The sequence below is a fragment of the Cannabis sativa genome, unplaced genomic scaffold, assembly GCF_029168945.1.
Source record: "Cannabis sativa cultivar Pink pepper isolate KNU-18-1 unplaced genomic scaffold, ASM2916894v1 Contig3, whole genome shotgun sequence".
NCBI lineage: Eukaryota > Viridiplantae > Streptophyta > Magnoliopsida > Rosales > Cannabaceae > Cannabis > Cannabis sativa.
In genome coordinates, this window is record NW_026870039.1 from 4,467,440 (window position 1) to 4,494,768 (window position 27,329).

At 33.6% G+C, this 27,329-nt stretch overlaps 1 protein-coding gene across 1 annotated transcript; it reads right to left on the reverse strand.

The window, feature by feature from the left end:
• Positions 1-202: 202 nt before the first annotated feature.
• LOC115704341 (CO(2)-response secreted protease-like) lies at positions 203-26,629 on the reverse strand. The gene is made up of 11 exons (XM_030631551.2): positions 26,475-26,629; positions 17,200-17,312; positions 16,998-17,095; positions 16,670-16,819; positions 10,980-11,094; positions 10,327-10,846; positions 8,656-8,756; positions 8,100-8,327; positions 1,631-1,748; positions 1,335-1,512; positions 203-1,029 (listed from the first exon to the last, which is right to left on the reverse strand). Exons 1-11 carry the CDS (start codon positions 26,562-26,564, stop codon positions 467-469), a joined length of 2,274 nt encoding a protein of 757 aa, XP_030487411.2. The 5' UTR covers positions 26,565-26,629; the 3' UTR covers positions 203-466.
• Positions 26,630-27,329: the final 700 nt, after the last annotated feature.

Here is a 27,329-nt window from a genome sequence, read left to right on the forward strand (position 1 = left end):
CCTACTCTCAGTGTCGGCCCTACTAGAATGGAAAGGAATGTGATGGTTATGGTTTTTTAAACACAGAGACCCTAGTGGGTGGGTGTGTTAAGGAAGATAATTAATTCTAAATATAATAATAATAATAATAATAATAATAATAATAATAATAATAATAATAATAATAATAATAATAATAATAATAATAAGGTGGAGAAGTAAGAAAAAAAACAACTCTTTATTTATTCAATAATATATTGTTATAACTTTTGATAATAAATTCAAAAGTTGTAGACAATAGTGATCTACAAAATTTAAATAGAACTATTCCATGGCCACTTTGCCTGTCAAGCAATTCCTTGGCCAAATTATAAAGTAAAAACATATCTGCATGCATGAATCATGACATGCATTTACTGTTTACATTAATTATCACTACATAAGATTAAGATATATTACTATATTATATATAATTGGCAAAGTAAAATTATACTACTTTGACAACATACACAACACGCACAGAATGATCAAGACCATCAGACCAAGTAATATCTCCAAAATTATACCCACTAACAGCCCCTTTGCCATCAAACGACACCTCAAAGGAAGTCTTGTTCAAACTGTTGCTGAACACAATCCTATCAGGATTAACCTTTACAACTAAGCCTTTGGGAGAATTGACTCGAACAGTGTATGTTGAGGTGGAGGCTCCCACATTGGTCACAGTCCTTTTGACGACTGTAGGACTTGATTGCTGTCGTTTTAGATTGCCAATAGAGATGGATGGGTAATTAATGTCTGTGATCAGTTCTGGCTTTGAGTTTTTAGGGCATTGGAATAAATTTGCTCCCTTAAGTACGGATTTTATTTTTGCCTCTTTATAACCGTAGTAACAGAGGAAATTGAAATAGTCTTGTGTGGTTGTATCGAAGACTAGCCCTGGGTCTAGAGCTTTCATATGGTTTAATTCTCCAGATCCAGCCTCGTGTGGGCTTGCCACTAGGTTTAGTTCATTTCTTATTGGTTTTCCTGTGTTGTCATATGCACTTGCTGTTGGTTGTGCCCAAATGAGAAACAAAAATTCAGGTCATAGCTAGTGTAAATTTATAGGTTTTATGCATTGCAGTATTAAAAGAAAATATGTGAGACGCAATATATTAAATTATACATATAACCATACTATAGTAACATTTTTCGTGGTATTGCACACACTACACTACTCATGGCTCTTACCGATTTAATTTAATAAATAATATAAAAAAGCCTACTCAATTTAAAGTTTGCCGACCCAGTATTAAAAGCTATATATATTGAGAGAGAGAGAGAGAGAGAGGGGCATATATATATTTATATACCAGTTGTTATAAGTGCTGATTTGATCATAGAAGTAGTCCATGTAGGGTGAACAGACTTGATAAAAGTAGCAGCCCCAGATACATGTGGACAAGCCATAGAGGTTCCAGACATGAATACATACTTTGATGTGTTCATAGCAGCAGCTAAAATTGCCATTCCGGGAGCCATTATATCTGGCTGTGTTTTTTAATTTTATTACACTCACATCATTATATTAGGACATATACATATACATATAATAGATGAGAGAGAGAGAGAGAGAGAGAGAGAGAGAGAGAGAGAGAGAGAGAGAGACCTTAAGAATGTTTTCCGTAAACTGTCCAGGACCTCTCGATGAAAAATTAGCCACCACTGGTGCAGATTTATACAATTTTGGAACTTCAACTGTTGGATAAATTGTTGCTGTTGGATTCCTGTAGTGTTACAAACAATATATATATATATATATGTTAACAAATATGTTATTATTATGGTAAAGTTGAATTATATATCTTACCACATATTATTGTTAGAGCATTACTACCTTAAAGATATCCAACACCATCTAGTAGTTTCCTATATTATATATAAAATTAAAATGTGTGAATCGATATTAAATTGTACCAATGTTAGAGAAACTAATTTTGTTACTTAATATCTTGAGCTAGTTTTGTTAGTTTAACAAAATTATTGGTTGCAAGTTGTAAATTTTGTTACAATGATATTTTGTATAGCTTCATCTCTTGTAAATCCTCTTTATATATAAAACTCCTCACAAATACTCAATATCTTTTACAAGTCTACGATGAATTGCATTCTCATAGATTGAATTCTGATGAGACTCTGTATTGATAAGCTCCTTCACGGTATCAGATTTCCTTTGTACAATGTCTGATATGAATCCTTCTCGCCCAGAAAACCCACCTCGCTCCACAGTTCAACAACCCCCCACTGCAACTTCGACTCCTATTTTGGCCAATTAACCATGTAATTATTTTTTAGAATTCCATCAACTCCTCCCTCACTATCAAATTGGATGGCTCCAACTTTCTTGGTTGGAAATCTCAGGTCATCCCAATTGTTATTAGGCATGGACTTGATGATATTCTCCTCACTTGCGTATCTCCACCTGAACGATTACTCAATGGCCAGATAAACCCCAAGTTCACCACTTGGAGAAGGAAAGATCTTCTCCTCAGCTGGCTCTAATCATCAATGTCCGAGATAGTTCTTGGCCTTTTAGCTTAGTACAATACCTCCTTCATTGCTTGGAGAGCCCTTGATACAAGATTTTCCAGTCAATCGAAAGCTAGGTGTTTACCAGGAAATTGACCCTGGTGATGTGGACATCAATGTTTAACACATGGCAAGAAAAAAACATCTCAGAGTAGTTAAGTAGTCCCGAATCGTAGTAGTCAACCTAGTAGGGGTCCCTAGCCCCGCGTCAAGGTTGACTCAGAGAACTCCAGTATGGGTGTTTGGATCCCGCCAAATTTTTCCAACTCACTATCTTTAAGTATTTTGAACCAAGAAGACAAAAAGAATCCAAGTCCGAGACCTGGAAATTGAAAAGAAATGAAACATCACATCAGAAGTCAACCCAGACGCCTAGGCTTTTCACCCAGTGCCCAGGCTCACATTCCTAAGTAGGATTTCAGTTTTCGGGTCCGTCTTAGTAAACATGGCTCAAAATTTGTACTTAGACATGCATAAGACCTGTCGCAACCATGTTATAGGCATCAGAATCTAAATTGGAACACTTTCCGTTTAGAGCACCTGGTGCTCGGGCCACCTGGTGTTGCACCCAGCGCCCAGGTTGACATATTGTCAACCTGGAGCATTTCCAACCACAATAAGAAGTATGCTAATCATTTTATTTGTCTCCATCCAAAATGAGGAATCAAGTGTTTTCGGGAAAGAAATGGATCAACTTGGAGGCCAAAATTGGGACCCAACGACCAAGTTGACCTAGTGCTAGGTCTTAGTGCCCAGGTTGACATATTATGAACCTAAGCCATTTGCAACAGTAGTTCAAATAACGTCTTCCAAGAATATTCTTTGTTTTCATCAACAATTAAGATTTGGGTGCTTTCGGGAAACAAATAGAGCCATTTGGGAGCCGAGTGGGACCCAAAGGCCACAGGTTGACATATATTGTCACCATGGGCCATTTCCAAAAAAAATTTTGAGAAGGCTTTGAGCTTATTCTCTATTTTCACCGATAACTGATATACGAGTGTTTTCGGGAATCAAACAAAAGCATTTGATGGGCACAACTTGGACCTAGCGCCCATGTTGACCTGGTGCCTGGGCCAGTTCTGAATGTTTGCTCAAAGGGAGAGTTATGAATAGACTCTACATGCTCTCAAAAATCTCCTATTATGATTCATATGTGGAGCTCTAGTGTCATCTAGCCACATCCTTGCCAAAATACTCAGTGTCTCCTTCTTGTTTGTCTAAAGATTCAGAGTCTTCTTCTTGTTAGTCAAATTGTAATAAAGTTGGTCCATCAGCTGAAAATAATTGTACTTTCGGCAAATAATAAAGATGTGTTTTCCTATTCTTCTGAAAGTTTTTTTTTTTGCAAACTAACTCTGATGTCAATATTTGGCACTCAAAATTGTGCCATCCAACACCTAGAATTCTTGACAAAACACTATCTAAAATTAATATTTCAACCACTTTAAAAAAACCTAAAATTTTGTGAGGCTTGGAACATGGGAAAAATTCATAAGTCAGCTCTTTACCCAACTTTTAATTCGAGAGCATCTCAACCCCTAGAACTGCTCCACCCAATTCTTTAGGGGCCCTCGATCTCATGTTTCATCAATAGAAGGCCATAAATATTACGTAATTTTCATTGATTATTTTAGTAGGTTTACATGGATCTTTCTCCTTACCCTAAAGTCCTAAGCATACCCCTCTTTTCTTGAATTTAAAAATCTTATTGAAAAACAAGTTGGCCTTCTAATCAAAACTATTCAGTCCAATTAGGGTGGGGAATACATATCCTTTTCTAAGTTTCTCATTCAACATAGGATTCAGTTCCAACACGCATGTCTCTATGACCATGAACAAAACGGTAGGGTTGAACAAAAGTACAAACACATAATAGAAACAGGTCTTCACTACTTGTAGAATCTAGGTTAGCTTTTTCTTATTGGTGGTTAGCATATCAACATGTTGTATTTGTTATCAATAGATTGCCAACCCATGTTATTGATGACTTATCTCCCTATGGATGTCTCTTTCATAAGCTACCAGATTACAACCGTCTAAAACCATTTGGATGTGCTTACTTTCCACACGTAAGACCTTATCAACCACACAAGTTGGACATCAGATCAGTGAAGTGTATCTTTGTTGGCTATTCACTACATCATAAAGGCTATCCATCTCAGAATAGTAAAGGGAGAATCTATATAGCTTGAAATGTGAAATTCAATGAGTTGGACTTCCCTGCACTCCCTCTCCTAAATCACTATTTCCAACCACAAGTTTCTACACTTCTCCCTTAGATGCTAATGCTCCTATTTTACCACTTAAGGTCCTCAACTTATGTGACTACTAGAGTTGAGCCTGCTACTGCTTCTTCTCACCATTGCCTATGGAGGTTGTCCATGTGCCACCCCAGCTTGGCACTAATCAATCATCTCCTATGACCACAAATCCTGAAGCTATAGCCTTACTAGTTCCTACAGACACAACAATAGCTCCCGCAGCACAAACTACACTTCTTGCAACATCCACTTTAGCTCTTTCAACATCTTCTACAACAATACCTATTGCATCCACCAGTGTTATTCCAAACATGACAGTCCCCCACCCACTGTCAATGATCACTCAATGACAACCAGATCTAAATATGGAGTTTAAAAGCCTAAATCTTATCATGCCACCAAACATCCTCTTAAAGAGTGCATTCTACCCAAGGCTCCCACAACTCTCAAGCAAGCTCTTACTAATCCAAGGTGGTTCAACTCTAAAGGAAGAACCTTGCTTTAAAGAAGAATGGTACTTGGACATTAGTGCCTTATGATCCTCACATGCGTTTAGTGGGCAAAAAATGGGTGGATAGAATCAAACTCAACTTTGATGGCACAATAGACAACTTTAAATATAGACTTATTGCTAAAGAATACCACCAAAATCTAGGTATTGACTTCACATACATCTTTAGTCCGGTTGTAAAACCAGCCACTGTTAGAGATCTACTCACCCTAGTTGAATCTAACAATTGGAAAATCAATCAACTAGATGTTTCCAATTCATTCTTGAATGGATTGTTACAAGAGACAGTGTTTTTGCCCCAACCACCTGGCTTTGTGGATGATACCAAGCCAACTCATGTCTGCAAGCTACACAAAACTTTGTACGGTCTTAAGCAAGCTCCCAGAGCTTGGAATGGTAAGTTGAAGCAAACCCAATTCACCAAAGGGTTTAAAGCCTCTCGGTCAGACACATCTCTCTTCATAAAAGGTTTTGGACAGACCTTGATTGAGTTACTAGTTTATGTAGATGACATAATAGTTACAGGTCCCAATGAAGATGATATCTCCAACCTTATTGGTGAACTGAATCAGGTGTTCTCTATCAAAAATTTTGGCTCCTTACACTATTTCCTTGGGGTGGAAAATGCAAGTGACAATACATGAATATACTTGTGTCAAACAAAGTATATTTCTAATATGTTAGTAATGTTGGATCTGGAAGGATTAAAACCTAGTCTAAGTCCTACAAGCTCAACACAAGCTGTCTCTTACCTGTGGAGAACCCTTTACAGATCAATCTCTCTACAGAAGCACGTTAGGAGCCTTACAATATCTCACTTTAACTTAGCCAGATGTGGAATTCATAGTCAACAAACTGAGTCAATTCATACATGCCCCAACTACCATACATTGGGAAGCCTGCAAAAGACTATTTAGGTATCTCAAAGGTACCATAAATGAAGGGCCTCATGTCAGACCAACAACAAGACTCTATTTACATGCTTACTTAGACGATGATTGGGCAAGTTGCCCCAATGAGAGACGCTCAACAAGGGGATACACAGTCTACTTTGGATGAAATATGATATCTTAGTTTGTCAAAAAGCAACAGGTGGTTGCAAGATCAAATACTAAAAGCGAGTTTTCTGTGCTTGCCAACACAGCTGCAGAAGTGAATTGGTTGTGTTATGTTCTTTCTTAACTAAATTTCACTCTAACCTCTCCTCAAATTATTTGGGTTGACAACCAAGGAGCTGCTTCATTAGTTGTGAATTCAGTATTTCATGCATGCTCCAAGCACATGGAGATCGACTTACATTTCATTCGTGATTAAATCTTGACCAAACAAGTTGAAAAGTTGAAGTGAGATATGTTCTAACTCATGATCAAATAGTTGATATTCTTACAAAGTCGGTGTCTACCGATCTTTTTGACTATCGCAAGCACAAGCTTCAAGTGTGTACAATACTCTTTCGCTTGAGGAGGGATGATAGAGAAATTAATCTTATTACTTAGTGTCTTGAGTTAGTTTTTTAGTTTAATATAATTACTTGTTCTTACAAGTTGTAAATTATGTTACAGTGATATTATGTATAGCTTCATCTCTTGTAAATCCTCTATATAAATAAAACTCCACACAAAGACTCAATATCATTTACAAGTCTTTGAATTGCATTCTCATAAATTGAATTCTGGTGAGACTATATTGGTAAGCACCTTCAACCAATAATGGTATGTTATTATTATTATTATTATTATTATTTGTGTTGCTTGGCACCTCAAAATAGGCATTGGAATTTTTCTATTAGTTATAAATCAAAATAATATATATATCAAACTTAGTGATCGATTAATCATTCTCATATCTAATCCTCCCCCATAATCCATCTCCCATATTTAACCCAACAACGAAATCAACAATTGAGTTTTTCTGTGAGCTTCAGACCAGCCACTCTCCATTGGAGATCATAAGATTTGTCGCTCACTAAAGATTGCAAGACAACTGTCGCCCATGTTGGCCAACATCATCTGCGACCACGACCTCAATCTCGGCACCCATCACCCATCTTCGACCTCCATCTCGTCACCAATCCCCCAAACATTGTAGCCATCCATACATTTTAGTTTTAAGAAATTAGGGTTTTATAAGTTTAGGAAATTATGTGGTGTTTGGTTAGGAGGAATAAAAACATAGGAATGGGAATGGAAATGGGGATAGGAATGGAATAGAATAAAATTTAGAATGCATAAAAAAAATTGATAAAAAAATCATTAAATTTTTTCTCATGTTACATTGGAATGGTCTTTCCTTCCATTTCAAAACGGAATAGTCATTCCACCAAAATGGTGGAAAGGGCATTCCATTAAAATGTCATTCTAATACTTTAAAATGCAACTAAACAAAGGAATGGAATGAAAATTGTTTCCTTTCCATTCCATTCCATTTCATTATCTCCAACCAAACGCCACCTTAGGGTGTGGGTGTGGGTCGGTGTGGTTTGGGGAGTTTGATGGTGAGGGTGATGAAGGTCAAATCATGGATGGTGGGTGAGATTAGGGAGGGTGATTTCTGGGTTTTATTTGTAATTTGGTAATGATTTTGGGTTTTATTTGTTATCATATTTTTATTTAAATTGTTTGAGAAATAAATTATTTATTAATTTTAAATTCAATATATATTAATTTTATAATTTAAAATATCAATTTAACTGTTTTAGACCCATGACAGAGTGACACATGTTATTATGGTCAACACTAGTTAGCGAGTAATAGAGATTGAAGATATATACTTACGCGGTAGAGTGAAAGTAGTTTACAAGAATGTCATAGTCTGCGATGTTGTTTACTTGTACTGATGGGAATGTGGATGTAGAACCGAGCACAGTCTTTCCCGTAAACATAATTAGTCCTTTGCTTGTTATTAAAGGCACAACGTCTAAACGTGAAGGGTCTCCACCATCAACACAAACTACAATACTTCCAGAGATTTTCTTTATGTCCAAAGATCCACTATAACACTTTCTGCACATTTAGTATATAATTTATTATTTAATAATAAATTCTTTTACAAATACAACGTTACTCTATGTGCGTAAAATATGATATTATTACATAAATAATATATATATTTTAATTCGTAAATAATGTTATTTTACTTTATTTCATGCTTTTTCTTTAATAATGTTTTTTATTTCATTTTAAAATATGTTAAATGTGTATTTATGACATATATATATATATGTATAATATGTTTATTAATGTTATCATCCATAACATGTCAATTGATCTAATTAATTAGTTACATGTTTTTAACCATTTCTTGATGTTTTGATGTTGTGATGACACTTACTCTGCAATTGACACAACTGAAGAATTAATAGCAGCTTCTTTTCCAATTACAAATGGATATATAGCTGACCGTGAAAGATTTGAATAATTAATGCCAAGTGCCTAATAAAAGGAAAGAAAACAAAAATATTACATTCCATACTTTTAACAAACCAAATAAAAAAGCTTATTACCTCAATAATATTCTAGATTTTTGATTTGGCAAATTAAATCAATATACATTTAATTTGCAATAATAACCATATGCGTAACAACTTTAAAATACAGAGTAGCAATACTTTCACATTAATATTCATCGTATATATATTTATACTAGTAAAAAGTTACGTGCGAGACACGTATATTAAATTTTATGCTAGTTTTTTTCTATGTTATTTGAAAGTGATACAATTAAAAATTAAAGAAACAATATTATTAGTTATTAGGTGAGATTATTATTATGTGTATCTAAATATTATAGTTTATAATGTTGTCAATTAAAAGTGAATACCGAATGCAATATATTAGTATTTAAGAAAGCTTGATGATTGATTTAAATATATGTTCTTAAGTTAATCCAAAAATAAATTAAAAATTGATGTTCCAATACTTAAAGAAACATTACTTAAATGGGTGTAAGATAAAAAAAAAATTAAAAATCAATCTCTAAATTGTTGATAATTGAATATAGCATTTGTCTAAAAATTGTAGATAAGAAAACTAATGATAGTCATTGGTAGATTTCAATCTTCATTTGCTTCGATAGAGACAATAGTGTAATTTTTGTATTTTGTACTTTTCATTTTAGCCGGGTCTGCATATATCTGGATTGTCTATTTTTTCGTTGACAAATTGAATATGGTAGTGTCGACAAAAAAGTGAAAATCATGTTTAACAAAAAGTGACAGTATTCTATAACAAAATACTATTAAATTATTTGAATTTAAATTATTTTAAAATACTATATTTTATTAAAATAAAACTCTATACGGTTAAAATTTCATATTTATCTTTATTCAAAAAGAAAAAAAAATTGATAAAAAAAAGAAAAAAAAATAAAAAGTTTCTATAATTATCTCTACTGCCTTTCTAGATGGGAATAATGGTCTCTTCTTTCTTCTATATTCTTCTTTATTTTTTGTATATTGTGTTTGCAGCATATATGTAAATTATTACGTAACTTTAAAAAACTTTGCTCCTGGAAACTAATGTATATGCCGAGCACTTACAATCATTTGTTAGCTGTAAACTTTATTGGGTTTTTTTCGCTATTGATACTAAGTTTTGTGAACTTTGATAAAAGTCACGCTTCTTTTTTATTATTATTATTATTATTACTTATATATTTTGTTATTAAGTTGTGAAAAAGAAAAAAGAGAAGTGCGGATTGGAATATTATGCGTGATCCTTTGGGAATGTCTAAATTGTAATAGGAAAAGGAATACAATAAATAATTATAGAAAACTCAATCGTAGATGTACAACAGCAAAAACCCAATCATATTTTTTTTTTTTTGGATTTAATGGGATTTATTTTATTTATTTTATTATATATAAATAGAAAGTGATCCATGAATTTCTCATAAACCATTTTATTTTTAATATAAATAAAAAGTCCCCATAAATTTCTTATAAACCAAGAATTCTATTATATAGGCACACTTTATATAAAATATATATATATAAAAACTTACATGGATAATTTTGCCATTTCCAAGGTGAATTATGGACCTGAGATCTCTATCAATGGTGGAAGCTGCGACAGTAAATGTCCAGGGTGCGGTGTGGCTAACTGTGGAAGGAGTAGGGCCGGCATTACCGGCTGCAAGAACTGGCAAGATAGAATTTTGGTCAGCATGAATAGCACCGATGGAAAGTGGATCTTCCAAGAAGCTGTTGGAGGAGGGTGTTGAGTATCCGAGTGACATAGAGATTATGTCAACCCCATCATTAATTGCATCATCAATGGCTTTTAATATTCCTGCTGATGAACAACCTCCACTATAACACACTTTATAGCTGGCAATCCTTGCTGATGGTGCACCACCTCTCGCTGTCCCACTGCCTAAACCCAAGTCTGAAGCTCCGGGAACTACTGCACCCGCTGCAGTGGAGGCCACGTGTGTTCCATGCCCAGTTGAATCCCTTGGTGTCAGTTCTTTACTCGCCGCTTGTTTAGGATCGGGAACGTAGAATCTTGCGCCTATCAACTTCCTATATATATAATCAAATTATGTCTACAAAAATTTCTAATTTATATATAAAGTATGTTAGAATATATACATGTTTATAATTTAAATAAATTAAAAGTTGCTTTATTTAAATATAATTTTATTATATGACACACCTATTACAGTTGGAGGAAGCATTGAAGTCTGATGCCCTCTCACAAGCTCCCTTCCATTTTGAAGGTATTGGCCCTATTCCTTTGTCGTTAAAACTTTCAGCCTCCGGCCAGATCCCTAATCATATATCATTATTTTTCGCAATTATTATTACTGTCATTTACGTACATACAAATATATATATAATTATTTGTAAATTAATGTAAATATTGATATTGCACTCCACATTATACATTTTATGATCTAAATAGCATGCATTAAGTCTTTTTAGTTTAATAATAGGCTACATGTTTTGAACACATAAAGATTATATTATTCATGTTTAAACAAGCATATTATTTGTGGAGTTAATTTATTGTGTTATATTTTTAATGAATGATTTGTTAGAATTATTATAATGGACTAAAACGATCATAAGTTTAATTTCATAATACACAATCATTAACTATGTGCCTAATGTTGCTAATAACCATAATGGGATGGTTAACAACTTAATTATGTGTTAGAGGCACATGAGAGCACCCTTAATACTATAGTTGGCCCATTAAATTATAGTACACCATAAAAGACCCCATAAGCCCAATTGGTTAATAACCCCTTAGGGTTATAAGGGCAATAGCATGTATATATATGTGTGTTATGTGTGGTAAAGGGGTGAGATAGTTTTTTTGTGGTGAAAGAGAAAAGGGTTACTCCACAAGTGTTCTCTCCAAAACTTTTGCTCAAGGATCTTGGTGGTGATGGCTCTCATAGATGGCATGTGAGGTATGTGTTTTATTGTCTTTGATGCTCTAAATAAATACTAGATCTTGGCTTTAATGATTATGAGTAATCGTTATTTTCACAATTGGTATCAAGAGCCAAAGTTATTGATTTTAGGGCTCAAATTTTTTTCCCATAAACCCATTTTCAAAATCTGAAATGTATGATATTTTTTCAGATTAATAAGTTTAATGGTGAATGGATATGTGTTTTATCTTCTTAAATGTATTCATTTATATATATATATATATATATCTCTTGAAAACAATCTTTTATATATTTTTTATTGAGATATATATGAGCTTTAACAATGGAAACCCATTTTGGATTCATCATTTTATGATGTACTATTTTGTATTTTTTGAGTAAATGGGTATTGAAAAATGATAGAGGATTAAAAATGGGACAAAACGCCTCAAACGGCGTCGAATTCGGTGGCCGGATGTGGGAGATATGGCCGGATCACGAATCGGGTCGCGCCGATCCAGATTTCAGACCCACGGACCCGACTGAACAATTTTGGGCGATAGGGACGACTGAAAAACGACATTTCGTTTGCCTCTATCGGGCAAAACGACATGTCGTTCGCCCTTTTGATTCAGCCCCCACGGAGAAAAACGACGGGTCGTTTTCTGAACCATTTGGCTATCGTTCAGGAAAACGAACATGTTGTCTCCGTAAAACGACATGTTGTACGCATAACGACTCAGCCCCCCTTCAACGCAAACGACGGGTCGTTTTGATCCTCTGTCTTGTCGTTCATCCACCAAACGACATGTCGTTTTTGCAAAACGACATGTCGTACAATCAGTATAAAAAAAAAAGAGGAGGAAAATAGGCGCGTGGGGGCGCGTGCAAGGGTGTTTTTGGGCCAGTTTTCAACCATTTTCATGTTTTTTAATTCTCTATTATTTTTTGGTATGCACAATACTAATTGCATGAATATTATTCATATTTGATTAATGATTTTAGTATTGTAACATAAATTTTGTGATTTATTTCAACAATTAGTGCTTATTTTCTTGCCTATCGTAAGATTAAGCATGGAAAATTAATTGGTAATGAGGAACACTTAAATATTAATTTATTTAAGTATTGTATTTTTCTCCAAATATCATTAAGATTTTTATAAGTATTTAATTATCCTATCGATAATAGTTGCTTATTAAAGATGCTTAATATGGTGAAGAAAATTATTAAATATTATGAATCACAATTTATCTATCCTTTCTATAGTGAATTAATGTATTTGATTATAATATTTAATAGATTGTTCTTACCTGTGTATGAGTTCCATCTTGTTAATTTGTCTGAGAACTCTAGCATGCATAATGATCGTTTGTTATTTTGTGATCATTTATTTATGAGAAAAGAGCACAAATGGCATGATTATGTTATAACATGCATTTAATGGTTATTGCTATTGTTTCTCATTAGCTTTAAGCAATCCAAGAACCTCTGCCATGTTGACGATGAACGGAACTAACCACAAGCAGTGGGTAGAATCTCTCATGATGAATTTGACTCTTATGAGAGTGGATTTGGCCTTGAGAACTTCTGCACCTCTGAAACCTACTAATGATACCACTGAAAAAGATAGAAAGTCCTATGAGGATTGGGAGCATTCCAATTGTTGTTGTTTGATGCTTATGAGATATCACATGGATGAGTCCATTCGTGATAGTATTCCCCAAACTAAGATTGCAAAAGATTTTGTCAATGCGATCAAGGAGAAGTACAAGAAATTCTCAAAGAGTGAGAAAAACGAATGCCTTCTTGAATGGTGACCTATCTAAGGATATACATGACTCAACCTGTAGGTTTTGAGAAGTCAGGCGAAGAACAGATGGTTTGCAAACTCAAGAAGTAGATATATGGGCTTAAACAAGCATCAAGGCAGTGGTATCTCAAGTTTGATATGATTGTCAATGGGAGAACATGGTGGATCAATGTATATACATGAAGGTCAGTGGGAGCAGTTTTATTTTCTTGGTACTGTGTGTTGATGACATCCTTCTTGCATCTAATAATTCTGACCTGTTGGTTGAGACAAAACAACTCTTGTTTGACAATTTTGACATGAAAGACCTAGGCAATGCTTCTTATGTGCTCTGGATTCAAATCCTTCAAGATAGGGCCAATGGTATTCTTCGTTTGTCTCAGAAAACTTACATTGATCGGATCTTGAAAAGATTCAACATGCATTCTGTTCTTCTGGGAAGGCACCGATAGTGAAGGGTGACAAGTTCTCAAAAGCCTAATGTCCACAAAATGATAAAGAGAGAGAGAGAGAGAGAGAGAGAGAGAGAGAGAGAGAGAGAGAGAGAGAGAGATGAAATGAAAGTTGTTCCTTATGCGTCACTGGTTGGTAGCCTTATGTATGCAAACGCCCTTATATTGATGTTTTTGTTGGCGTGTTGCGTAGGTACTTGAGTGATCCCGGACTTAGCCATTGGAAAGCGGCTAAGAAGGTCATGCAGTATCTTCAGGGTACCAAGGATCATATGTTGACCTATCGGCGAGCTAACACTCTAGATATAGTTGGGTTTAGTGACGCCGATTGTGTGGGATGCGTGGACGATAATAAGGTCCACTTCAGGCTACATTCATATGATGGCTGGAGGAGCTGTATTGTGGAAAAGTGTCAAGCAGACACTCATAGCTTCATCCACGATAGAGGCAGAGTATATGGCGTGTTATGAGGCTACTTGTCAAGCAATATGGCTGCGGAATTTCATTTTAGCACTAGATATTGTAGCCTTTATCACGAGGCCGCTGAAATTATATTGTGATAATTCTGCAGCAGTAGCTTTCTCTAAGAACACTAGAAGTACTTCTCGCTCAAAGCATATTGACATAAAGTAATATTTTGTTAAAGAGAAAGTTACAGAGTCTCTTATTTCTATTGAATACACGCCTAGCACTGGCATGTTAGCAGACCCACTAACGAAAGGCTTACCCATATGTGTATTTTTAGAGCATGTTGCCCGAATGGGATTGTTGGAAGCCTAGCTTGTTAAGCTTAGTGGGAGTTTGTTATTTATGTATTGAACATGCTAGTATTTTGTACGGATTACTTATGGCTTGTGTTTTGTTAAGAACATGCATTATGATACTGAAGTGACTTCTTTATTGTTGTTACATATGTACGCTTATACATATATGTTGTTGTTCAAGGAAGTGACAGGTACAAAACAAGATGAATGCGCATAATCTAAATTTTGTCGTACATCATGCATGTTTAGTTTGATTGTTAATGATTGTTAATGGATAAATGTCTACAAGGTCAATTCATACATAATGCATGTATCCTGTCGATATGATATTATGTACATCTTAATTGGTTACCTTATGTGTGATAGATATTATTATGGTGGCGTGATTGTATTGTCCAAGTGGGAGAATGTTAGAATTATTATACTGGACTAATACAATCATAGGTTTAATTTCATAATACACAATCATTAATTATGTGCCTAATGTTGCTAATAACCATAATGGGATGGTTAACAACTTAATTATGTGTTAGAGGCACATGAGAGCACCCTTAATACTATAGTTGGCCCATTAAATTATAGTACACCATAAAAGACCCCATAAGCCCAATTGGTTAATAACCCCGTAGGTTTATAAGGGCAATAGCATGTATATATATGTGTTATGTGTGGTAAAGGGGTGAGATGGTTTTTGTGTGGTGAAAGGAAAAAGAATTGCTCCACAAGTGTTCTCTCCAAAACTTTTGCTCAAGGATCTTGGTGGTGATGGCTCTCGTGGATGGCATGTGAGGTATGTGTTTTATTGTCTTTGATGCTCTAAATAAATACTAGATCTTGACTTTAATGATTATGAGTAATCGTTATTTTAACATGATTAACTAGTGAAACTATTATATATATATTAGTTAGTGTATAAAATTTATACATGCAAAATAAATTACAATTTTTTTAAACCATCTATCTATTAATAAGAAATATAAATATGTTTATTTTAATGAAAAATAAATAAATGTTTTAACTAATCATGTAGATGAGGTAGTGGTTTTACATCTCTCCTAACAAAGAGGAGGTCCCAAGTTCGAATCTTCTCTTTACCCCAATAAAAAAGAAAAATTAATCATGTAGATAGAAAAATGTACAAACCCAATTGTAAAAACCATAGTTTTTAGTTTGGCAAACTATGTGTTAGTGTCATCTATTGCATCTAAGTTTGTATTTTGTGGGTTTAGTTTCGTTACTTTGCCAGGTCAGCGTGCATTCAAAGATAAAATATCTTTGCCATCTATGATGAACTGGTTTTTTGAGTTTCAGGGTCGGTTACTGGAGTATTAATACTATACATTCTTGATTTCAACAAATTCTAACTAACTCTCATTTTGGTAGAAACTTTGACATTGATTTTGCTCTTCTAGGGCAAATTATTCTTCTTCTCTCCTTCTCTTTGTTGTTACAAGTTTCTCCATTAATTGTGATCAAACTTTAGGGATAAAGTGGTAATGGAACCTGTTTAACCTGAAGGGATTTCAGATGTGTTGATGAAGGAAGTTCAACAGAACCGAATCAAGGGGATCTTGACTTCGAATCTAAGTGGACATAGATTGTGATCTTGATTGATCTATGAAGATCCTAGGGTAAACTTGTTGTAAAAATCAATGTTGTATTGCTTTACACTCTATAATTAATTTACAAACTGGAAATTGTAACTTAACCTTAATTCTAATTGGATGTTATTTACCCTCATTCTTTAGGGGACCCAAGAACATAGTAACCTAGAATTTGTTTCTAGGGGTGAACCTTGTCAATGAGTTGTTCATCTTGCTTTATTTTATGCTATTAAGTATAATAATCTTGCAAAATAATATGTAGATGACATGAGAATATAATTTAATAAGATGTATATATATTATTATACGACGTGTGTACGTATTACATACCTGAGTCAATGACCCCAATAATCATGTTGCTGGTGACAGGCTTAGCCAAACCCCATTTTGATTGCATTCCCTCTTCTAAGAAATCCCATGAACGTGTTGTTTGTGGTTCTACTATTTCATCCTCAATAACTGATACCACATCACTGTGACCTGTTCTCCCATTTTCAATTTTTAATTTTCATCATTGTTATCAGAAAAATATTCATTATGACGGAGTTGCTATTTTGTATTTCCAAAAGATGAATATATATATATATATAAATAATATTAATTTATTAATAAAAACTAAATTCAAACGATCTTTGTTAAAATTAAAAGAGACAAATACCTGATAAAAGAGAAGCTTCATTATCGGTAAGCATAGCAGAGAATCCTTTAATCGCATGGTGGTAATGGTGGATTAGAGATATTCTTTCCTTCTCTTTCCTGCCAAAAATTTAGTGTATATATATTATACGTAATATTTAAATTTAAGTTTATATGTAGTGTACAACATTTAAATATTGATGTAAATATATAAAATAATTAACCTTGGGATGATGGAGGAAAGTAACTGCAGATGAGATAATTCATCAGCAACTTTAGTATCTTCATTAGTTACATTTGGTGATGCTGTTGATGCTCCCATATATATCACATAATGCTGTTTATTATGAAAAATATATTTTTTTTGGATTAAATCCCCTTACAAGCTCACTGAACACGTAGACATATATCTAGACTCATCTCAATATGAGTTAGTTACATCTGGATTGTAACTCAACTGTCCTAACCAACTTAACCGACTTATTCAACTACCAAGGCTACTATAAATAGCAGCCCTCTTAACTCAGATTAAATCATCGCAGACTGAGAAGGAATTGAGCTCCAAGAGAGCTAGAGAGAGAAATTATCTCAAGAGATAAAAATAGAAGGGAGTTTGAAGGGGAGAGGGAAAGTGAGGAACAATTTTGTAAAGATAGATTGAAAGAGAAAGAGTGAGATCTTGAAATTACCAGTTAGATTGTGACTTGGAATTTCCTCACCATATTGTTTTAATTTGATACTGATTATAATGCAAGAGCAGACTTGTTCTTATGGTGAGCTCAACGGGGATGTAACTCTATGATTTAGGGTGAACCTTTAGAAAATCATTGTGTTTGTTCTCTTTAACTTTATGCATTATTGTTTTTGTTCTTTACTGTGATTTTTATCTTTGTTTAATGTTTGAATTTCTAATTCTAACCGATTTATAAGAAAATTGATCATTCAAAGTTTTTTCATATCAGTTTGTGTTTAAAGATCGAAATTCAAGTGTGCGTGTGTGAAATCTATTATGTCATGATTATGACTTGTTTGATTGAATCTAAAGGTCAATGATGACCTTGATGTGTTGGGTTTTGTGCCCTAAATAAAACTAATTTCAATATAATCAGATTTACTAATTAATAAATATTAGAAATCGTTTTATGTTGCATGGTTCACATGATTATACTTAATGTATAAATTCTATTAAGTCCAGAACATATATACATATGTATATATTTGTTCATGATTTATAGTGTCATCAGCACAGTAGAATATAATCATGATTATATGTTCAAAAGTTTAATTCCCATAATTTGTCAGTTCACTGGATTTAGACTTACATAATAACCGGCGATAAGGTATACTTACACCTTGGATAAGTGTTATGTCCTTTCCAGGGCATTGGCAAAGTTTACCAGTATCGGATGCATGGAGTATACATTGGAAGGGACCAATATTGATCTTGGATAGATATCATAAACTTACTGTCATATCTTTCTAAGTCAATATCAATAGTTGATCTTAGATCTATGGATCATAATCTTGATATGGTTAGGTTAGTTGTATTATTTATATTCTTCAATCTGTTCGTTAAAGTCAACCAATTGGATCTTCTCGTGACATACAGATTAAGAACATGGTAGTTCAATTGAGTGGGAGCGCTGATCATAAATATGAAATCTATAGCTTCTATAAGTATTTAAAAGTGAAACGATGATTTCTTTTGAGCTTGGCTTGATAGAGATAAATGATTGAGATCTCATTTTAGTAATTATATCAGTTTACTGAAATATCATTTATAGGTAGCTAAGTGTTTTAAGGATAAAATACATTGAAGGGTAGAATGGTAAATTTGTCCCTATTCAGTGTAGATCATCTATAGAGGATCTTTGACTATTAGGATTGTAACAATGGATAATCATTACTATCTACATCGTGGTACATATGGAGTGTTCTATATAATTGAGAGTGTTATTCAATTCCAAATCTATAGTGGCGCAAGGCTGAATTAATAAGTTAGAGAATTTACTTGGTAAATTCTAAATCTACTTATTGAAAGCTCGATTATATAGGCCCATGGTCCCCTCATTAGTTGAGATAATACTGCTTGTAGACTCAGTTAATCGATTTTAATTAGTCAATTATAATTCTAAAATTAGACTATGTCTTATTTAAGAATTTTCACTAAGAAAGGGCTTAATTGTGAAGAAAAGAGTTTTTGGGGTCAATTTGTTAATTAAGAGACTTTGTATGGTCTAATTAACAAATAACATAAATGGCAATTTTATTTAGTAATTAATTATAATTATTAAATAAATAGTTTTGGCATTTATAGGATTGAATTGGAAAATATGGTATTATTAAAAGAAGAATAAGTGGTTGAAAAAAGTGGCAGAATTGTAACTAGAAAATAGTCCTTTAAGGCCGGCCCTAGGGTTGGATTTTTGACCAATATTTTATTCTTTTTTAATCCATATAATTCAGCCTTCAGCCCTATTTGAAATACTATAAAAGGAGCATGATGCTCTCACTCATACACTTGATGCCTTCAACCAAATCAAACCTATTTTTCATTCTCTGACAACTAGTAGATGAGAGAGTTCCTTCCTTAGTGATTTCTCACCTCCTTCATTGTTCTTCCATATTCAAAACCTTGAGTGAATGAGGGCCATGCCCATACATAGCAAGTCAAGTACTCAATCATAGTGAGTATGACGGCGGTAACCAAACCCGGAGGAGAGAAAGAGATCCAGGTTCCGATCTTGATAAAGCTCTGCGACAGAAATGAATCAAAGGCTAGAGATCTTGAACGAAATGAGTCATTATATTCCGCTGCAATCAATGTAAGGTTTTCTTAAACCCTTATGTGTTTATTTCATTATTTTAAAGAATTCATATTTAGGATGTTAATTCAACATACTTGTTACTAAATCTAGATCCTGGTAAAATATTCCCAACATGATGATCTAATGTGTATGGTGAGTTGGTGTAGGGATTGAGTAGATTAATCCCAACAATGGTATCAAAGCCACAAATTGGCTAAAGATTTAACTTAAGAAATGATCAAGAATCAAAAAAAGGCTAGAGGAAGTTGATCCCCAACAAAGAGTACGTGACATAGAAGATTTGTGGATATTCCTTATTTGAACAATCTGACAAAACCCTCTCTAACTAAATCTCTATCTGATTTTGATTGTGTTAGCATGAGTAATGTAAACATTGACATTGACAGGTTTGATGGATCTGATATGGAGAAGGAAGATTAGATTTCTTCTAACTGAACAAAAGCTCTTGAGAGTGCTTAAAGAGCCTATTTAGTGGCCATAAGACATTACCAAGATTTAGAAGGAAGAACTCTTGGAGACAGCCATTGGAATCATAATCTTCAATCTCTCATATTAAATCATTCTATTGGTTGATAAAGAAGAAACTTTAGCTAAGATATGGAAGAAGTTGGAGGAACAATTTCAACAAAAGTCACTCACTAACTAGATCTTTCTAAAGGAAAGAATTTTTGGCTTCAAGATGAGTCAATCCAAATCCCTGGAAAAAAATCTTAATAAGTTTCTGAGAATGTACATTGAAATTGCAAACTTAAGAGAAAAAGAAGCCTCGAGTAATGAGAACCAGGTCATCATCATATTAAATTCCTTCCCAGAGATGACTTACAAGGAAGTCAAGACTACTATCAAATATGGTAGAACATCAATTACCTTGGAAGAGGTTATTTTAGCCCTTAAATTAGAAGATCTTGAAATGAAGAATGAAAGACCAAGCTCCTCAAATTGTGAACTGAATTCCAGTCAAGGAAAGAACAAATACATGAATCCTTATAGAGGTAGAAGCTAGAGTAGAGAGCCTAACAAAGGACCTAGTATTGGAAAGGGAAGATCTCCAGCAAAGGGACCAAAAGATCCCAATGGTTATTACCATTGTGGTCAATTGGAACATATGAGAAGAGATTGTTACTTCTGGAAAAGAAGTAACAACTACAAGGGATTTTGACAAGGCTCAAACTCTCAAAGAGGAGATAACAAATACAAATCTGACCAACAATCTACAAATGATAGTTATGGATATGATGGTGGAGAAGTTTATCTTGCTGCTACTGAGTTCAGGGATGATTGGATTTCAAATTCAGGATGTACTTTCCATATGACTAACAATAAACATTTGTTGTCTAATTTAAAGGATTCTAAAGGTGGGAAAGTCATCTTGAGAAACAATCAATCATGCTAAATTGAAGGATTAGGTACTGTAAGTTTAAAATTTTTAATGGGGTTGTAAGGTCTTTGACAGGGGTCAAATATGCACATAATCTTGCTAGAAATTTGATTTTTATTAGTGTACTTGATGATTTGGGTATTTTGAACAAAATTGAAACAAAACTATGAAATTAAGCATGAGTTCCATGACAGTAATCAAAAGAAAGAAACATGAAGGTCTTTACTACTTACAAGGGGAACTGGTTTCAAAATGCCACAACACAATAATACACTCCCTAGAGGATCAGAAGGCAATACTATATGGCATAGAAAATTAGTCCATATCAGTGAGAAAGGCTTGCAAATTATGAGTGATCAGAACCTGTTATGTAATAAGGACAAGGTGAGTAAGGTTGAAATTTGGGAGTCATGTATTCTTGGGAAGCATCATAGGATTAAGTTCAAAACTGCGATCTGCGAGACAAAATAAATTCTTGAGTATGTTCACTCAGATCTGTGGGGTCCTGAGAAAACTCTTACACATGGTGGTAGTGTTTACTTTCTGCCCATAGTAGATTATCACTCAAGAAAGTTATGGGTGTATTTACATAAACATAGAAATGATGATTGAATACATTTGTTGAATGGAAAACACTTATGGAGAATTTGACTAATCTTAGACTTAAAAATCTAAGAACTGACAATGGCTTGGAGTTTTGCAATGATGAATTTAACAAGTATTGTGCAAAGATGGGAATCAATTGGCACATAACTGCTAGGTTGACACCCAACAAAATGTAGTTGTAGAGAGGATGAATAGTACATTAATGGACAAAGTCAGATGCCTCTTGATGCAAGCTGGATTATCGAAAGGATTTTGGGGAGAAGATATACTAACAACTGCATACCTTGTCAACAGATGCCTATCAAGTGCTATTGATCTCAAAACACCAAAGGAAATCTGGTTAGGTAACAAAAATTTTGAACCTAACAAAGTTCAAGCATTCCTTGGAACTATTAGGCATAAGCAATGGAGGATAAACCATTGCTAAAAGAGATGACACATATGAATAGACTTGCACTATGACAATAAGCTTTTAAGGAGATTTAGGAGAATATCATTTGATTAAATATCCTTACAAACTCATTGAACACGTGGACATATAACTAGACTCATCTCAATCTAAGTTAGTTACATCTAGATTGCAATTCAACTGTTCTAACCAACTTAACCGACTTATTAAACTACCAAGGCTACTACAAATAGTTGCCTTCTCAACTCAAATTAGATCGTCGCATCCTGAGCAAGAATTGAGCTTCAACAGAGCTAGAGAGAAGTAATTCAAGAGAGAAAATAGAAGAGAGTAAGAGGGGGGAAGGTGGGGAACAATTTTGTAAAGAAAGATTGAAAGAGAAAGAGTGAGATGCTGAAATTGCCAGTCAGATTGTGACTTGGAATTTCCACACCATTGTTGTAATCTAATATTGATTATAGTGCAAGAGCATACCAATTTCTATGGCGGGCTCAACGAGGATGTAACTCTATAATTTAGGGTGAACCTCTGGAAAATCTCTATGTTTGTTCTCTTCAACTTTCTGTATTATTGTGTATGTTCTTTACTATGATTGTTATGTTTGTTTCATGTTTGAATTTTTAATTCCACCACTAACAACCCCAGAATTCCTGACGGTTTTACACTGTCGGGTAAAAAATTCCCGACGATCTATAAAATCATCGCTTATACGACCATCGCAAATACTAGGTAGAATAGGCAATGGTAGAAAAATATCGGGGAAAAGAATTTTTGACGGTTTAAAACCGTCGGCTATAGTCGATACTATAGGCCACGGTTTAAAACCATCGGCTATAGTATAGCCGACGATTTTAAACTGTCACTACAGTGGATTCCCCCCAAAGAAAATCATCGTCTTCATCCTCCTCGAAACCACTACTCGCATATGTCGTAGCCACTCCAAAACCTTCACAAGCTTCATCCTCCTCTACTGTCATTGTGCTCGTCTTCATCTTCCTCGAACTTTCTTTTACAAGCTTCGGATTGCGATCACTTGACGATCCTCGAAACTTTCTTCGGATTGTAAGCTTCAGAATTCTTTTGCATACGCACACGCACAGATCAAGATCAACAAACCAAATCATGGCTAATAGAAATTTAAATGATAAATAAGAGAATGTTGCTTACCTTTGTGCTGCCATGAGAGAGTGGAGGAGAGGGACAGAGCGAGAGAGAGTGGAGGAGATGGATGGCACAGCTCGTGACAGCAAATGGATGGCGCAGCTCGTGGCAGCAAAGGAGAGAATAACTTTGAAAAAATGAGATCTAATTTATTTTTTTGGGAGGGGTTTATATCTTAAGAGGCGGAAAATAAAATTTAAGATGCGATAAATTAAATTTTAGATCCGTAACGCGTTAAATTTAAACATAGGAATTGCCGGAGGTTTAAAACCGTCGGCAATTACCATTTAAAAATACACGAGATTTTTTATGGCACGTTTAAAAATCGTCGCCTATACCTCCAGACAGTTTAAAATCGTCGATAATACCTTATTTTTTCTGACAGTTTTAAACACTCGTTTAATTTTTTTAGTGACGGTTCTCCAAAAAAAACGTTTTTAAGACCGTCGCGAATACTCCTTTTTGTAGTAGTCTTCTAACTTATCTATAAGAAAATTGATCATTCGAAGTTTGTTCATATCAGTTTGTGTTTAAAGTTTTGAATTCAAGTGTGTGTATGTGCAATCTATTATGTCATGATTATAACTTGTTTGACTGAATGCAAAGATCAATGATGATTTTGATGATGTAATGTGTATGGCGAGTTGGTGTAGGGATTTAGTAGACATCAACAATATATATTTATATAGGGAAATTTGATTTTCTATACTTACATATACCTAATATTTTTCCCTAAACTAATACTTTTCTACATTGAAAATATATGACCACTTTTCCAAACTCCAAAAATACCCCTCTCAAAAACTCTTTTTTTTTTCATTTTTTTTAGGCTTTTAATGGGTCGGGTCTGATGGCGCCCGATGCCCGTCCGATGCCCGCCCTATGGGGCATGTTTTTGGGTTTTTGAAATGGGATCCGATGGGCCCGATGCCCGTCCGATGGGCCCGATGCCAATTTTTTTGGGTCTGATGGGTTTTTTTGGGCTTTTGAAGTCAGGGCCCGATGGGCGCGATGCCCGTCCGATGGGGTCCGATGGGCCCTTAAAAACCCAAAAAACATTGAAATTTTTGCGCGGCATCGGACCTTCTTCTTCTCCAGTGGTGTTCGGCCGGCGTGCGTGCGTGGGTTCGGTCGTGATGGGTTCAGTCGAGATGGCGTGGTGCGTGCGTGGGTTCGGTCGAGTGGGCGTGGGTTCGGTTCGTGGATGGTGCTTTGGGTCTCCGTCGGTGCGTGTTTACAGTGTTGTGGACGGTGGTGAGGGGCTGGCATTTTGGGTGGTGGTGAGGGGCCGGCGCTTTGGGCGGTGGTGAGGGGGATTGGGGGTTGTGGTTCGGTCAGTTGAGAGAGAGAGAGAGAGAGAGAGAGAGAGAGAGAGAGAGAGAGAGAGAGAGAGAGAGAGATGGGGTTGAGATATGGGAGGGGTAGTATTGGGTTTTAGATAAAATTGTCACATATTTTCAATTTCCATATGTATTCAATTAGGGAAAAAATTATCCTCCAATTAATGCATAGATATTCAAATTTCCCTTTATATATTTAATCAGTTGTATAATAAAAGCTTCTATATTTACAAAACATGTACACGGTGAACATATTAAAGATTAAATATCATTATATAATATATAATAAGATCGATAAATAAGGGAAGTATTGTTAGATACTGTTAGATTAACTGTGGTGCAAGTTACTAACGGATGAAAATTCTGTCTCATATCCCTATTCCAACTACTGTCTCAACCATTTATATTTTGACATAGCTCAATTAAAATGACACATGTGCATTTAACAAACTGTACAAATTCACACCACCTTAGTACCAATGTTAGTAAAATTTGTTTCTATATATTGCTGTGTATCTATATTATATTATATTATATTATATTATATATATTAACCTTTAATTTTAGTCTCTATTTGGTTATGTAGAAACAGAGCCTGTGAATACTTCTCAATTTGTTTTTATATTTTGCTGTCTCTATATTATATATTATTTGTTTTAAGTTAATTGAATTTATATTAATTTTTAGATTAATTTAAAATATATAAATATTAATATATTTTTTATATTATTATTATTATTATTTCATTGTTATTTTTAATGTTGTGATTCAATTTTAATATTTTTAAATTTTATATTTATTTCCTCAAATTTTTAAAACTTTCATTATTGTTTTTTTTAAAAAAAAAATAAAATTAAAAAAATTAATAAAGGGTTTCTTTTAATTTATAAAATTTTCAAAACACACCTAACAAAAATAAAAACTAAAAATATAAAAAGAAAATATAAATTTTGTAAAGATAAAAATAAAAAATATAACTTTTATAAGGACAGTTAATAAACAAAAATGTAAATCTTATAAGGAGAAACATGTAACAACATAAATAAAAAAATATTATTTGTATGGAGTCAAAAATAGTTAAAATTTACAAAAAATTATATTATCAAAAGTTGAGGTGATAGTTGGTTTTCAATGATATTAGTTTTTGCTTTTAAAAAATAATAATAATAAGATTAATTAGGATTTTTGTTCCTTGAATTTTGACATGTACTAAATTATGCCCTTAAATTTTTAAGGTCGTTAAAAATGCCCCTGAACTATTGAGATTATTGGATTTAAGGACAATTTTACTATTTCAGTGATTGTTTATGTACTAAATCATGCTCCCCGGACTTTTATATATACTAAATTATACCCATCGAACTTTGACATGTACTAAATTATGTCCCCTAAACTTTCATCCATATTATAATTTTTTACTAAAATTAGAAAAAAAAAATCTTTAAATCCAACAATCTCAATAGTTGAGGGAGTATTTTTAACGACCTTAAAAGTTCAAGAGGCATAATTTAATATATGTCAAAGTTCAGGAACAAAATTATAATTAGTTTAATAATAATAATAATTGAGGTGAACAAAATGACCCCATGAGACTTACGTATATATTTAATTAGGTTGTAAATTTAAGAATTTTCTTAATTACATTACACATATTATTATTATTATTATTATTATTATTATTATTATTATCCCCGTTTAAATAATAAGATCGAGCGAAGTACAAGAGTTACATCTTCAGTTTTGATCAGCAATAAGTACAGCATTATTATTTACGTACCTTGGGAATCTGATTTGTAGTGGGGGAGCCAGAAATGAGAAGCCATTGCAGTGAGAGAAAAGGTAGTAGAAAAACAATAATATTAGTCATTGGAAATAATTAATTATAATATAAACTATACATTAAACTAATGTATATATTTTAAGTAGTATATGTGTATATTTTGAATATGAGATCGAGAGTTATATATGCAGCTATTAAAAACCGATCGATATTTACAATGCGTAAGGCATTAATTTTGGTATGAAAATTAGGCCAACATGCACACTAAATAAACATAAGACTATTAGGCTTTCCTAATTATTGATTACATATAGGGCTGGTACTCTGCAGGGGCCAAAAAACTGTTGCAAATGTCGTGTTAGAGTACTCACATCAGCGTTTTCATTTTATTCTTCAAAATATTTCATTAAAATTTAACTTTATCTATTTTTTAGCTCACACTTTTATGTTATATCATACATCCGTTTTTTTTTTATATATATTTTCTTTTACAACATTGTAATATCATATCTTGAAGAAAAATATTTGAAGAATCCTAAAAATTTAGAAAATTATCTCTACATGTAAACAAGGAATAGTGTTTGAGCTAAAATGAAGAATGATTTAGCTCACTTGATGTAGCACTATTTTATTATTTTTTAGGTAAAAATTTAAAGATGAGCTATTTAGTTACACTAATGTCAGTGCTTAATTAGGGTCCAAGGGGAAAAACTGGTGAGTTTAGTAAGTTATGTAGATTCTAAAGAATTATGAGAATTTGGAGAAGCAGTAGAGAGTATTTAGTAAATAATAATAATAATAATAATAATAATAATAATAATATGATTAAAGTATTACTAAGTATTAAACAAT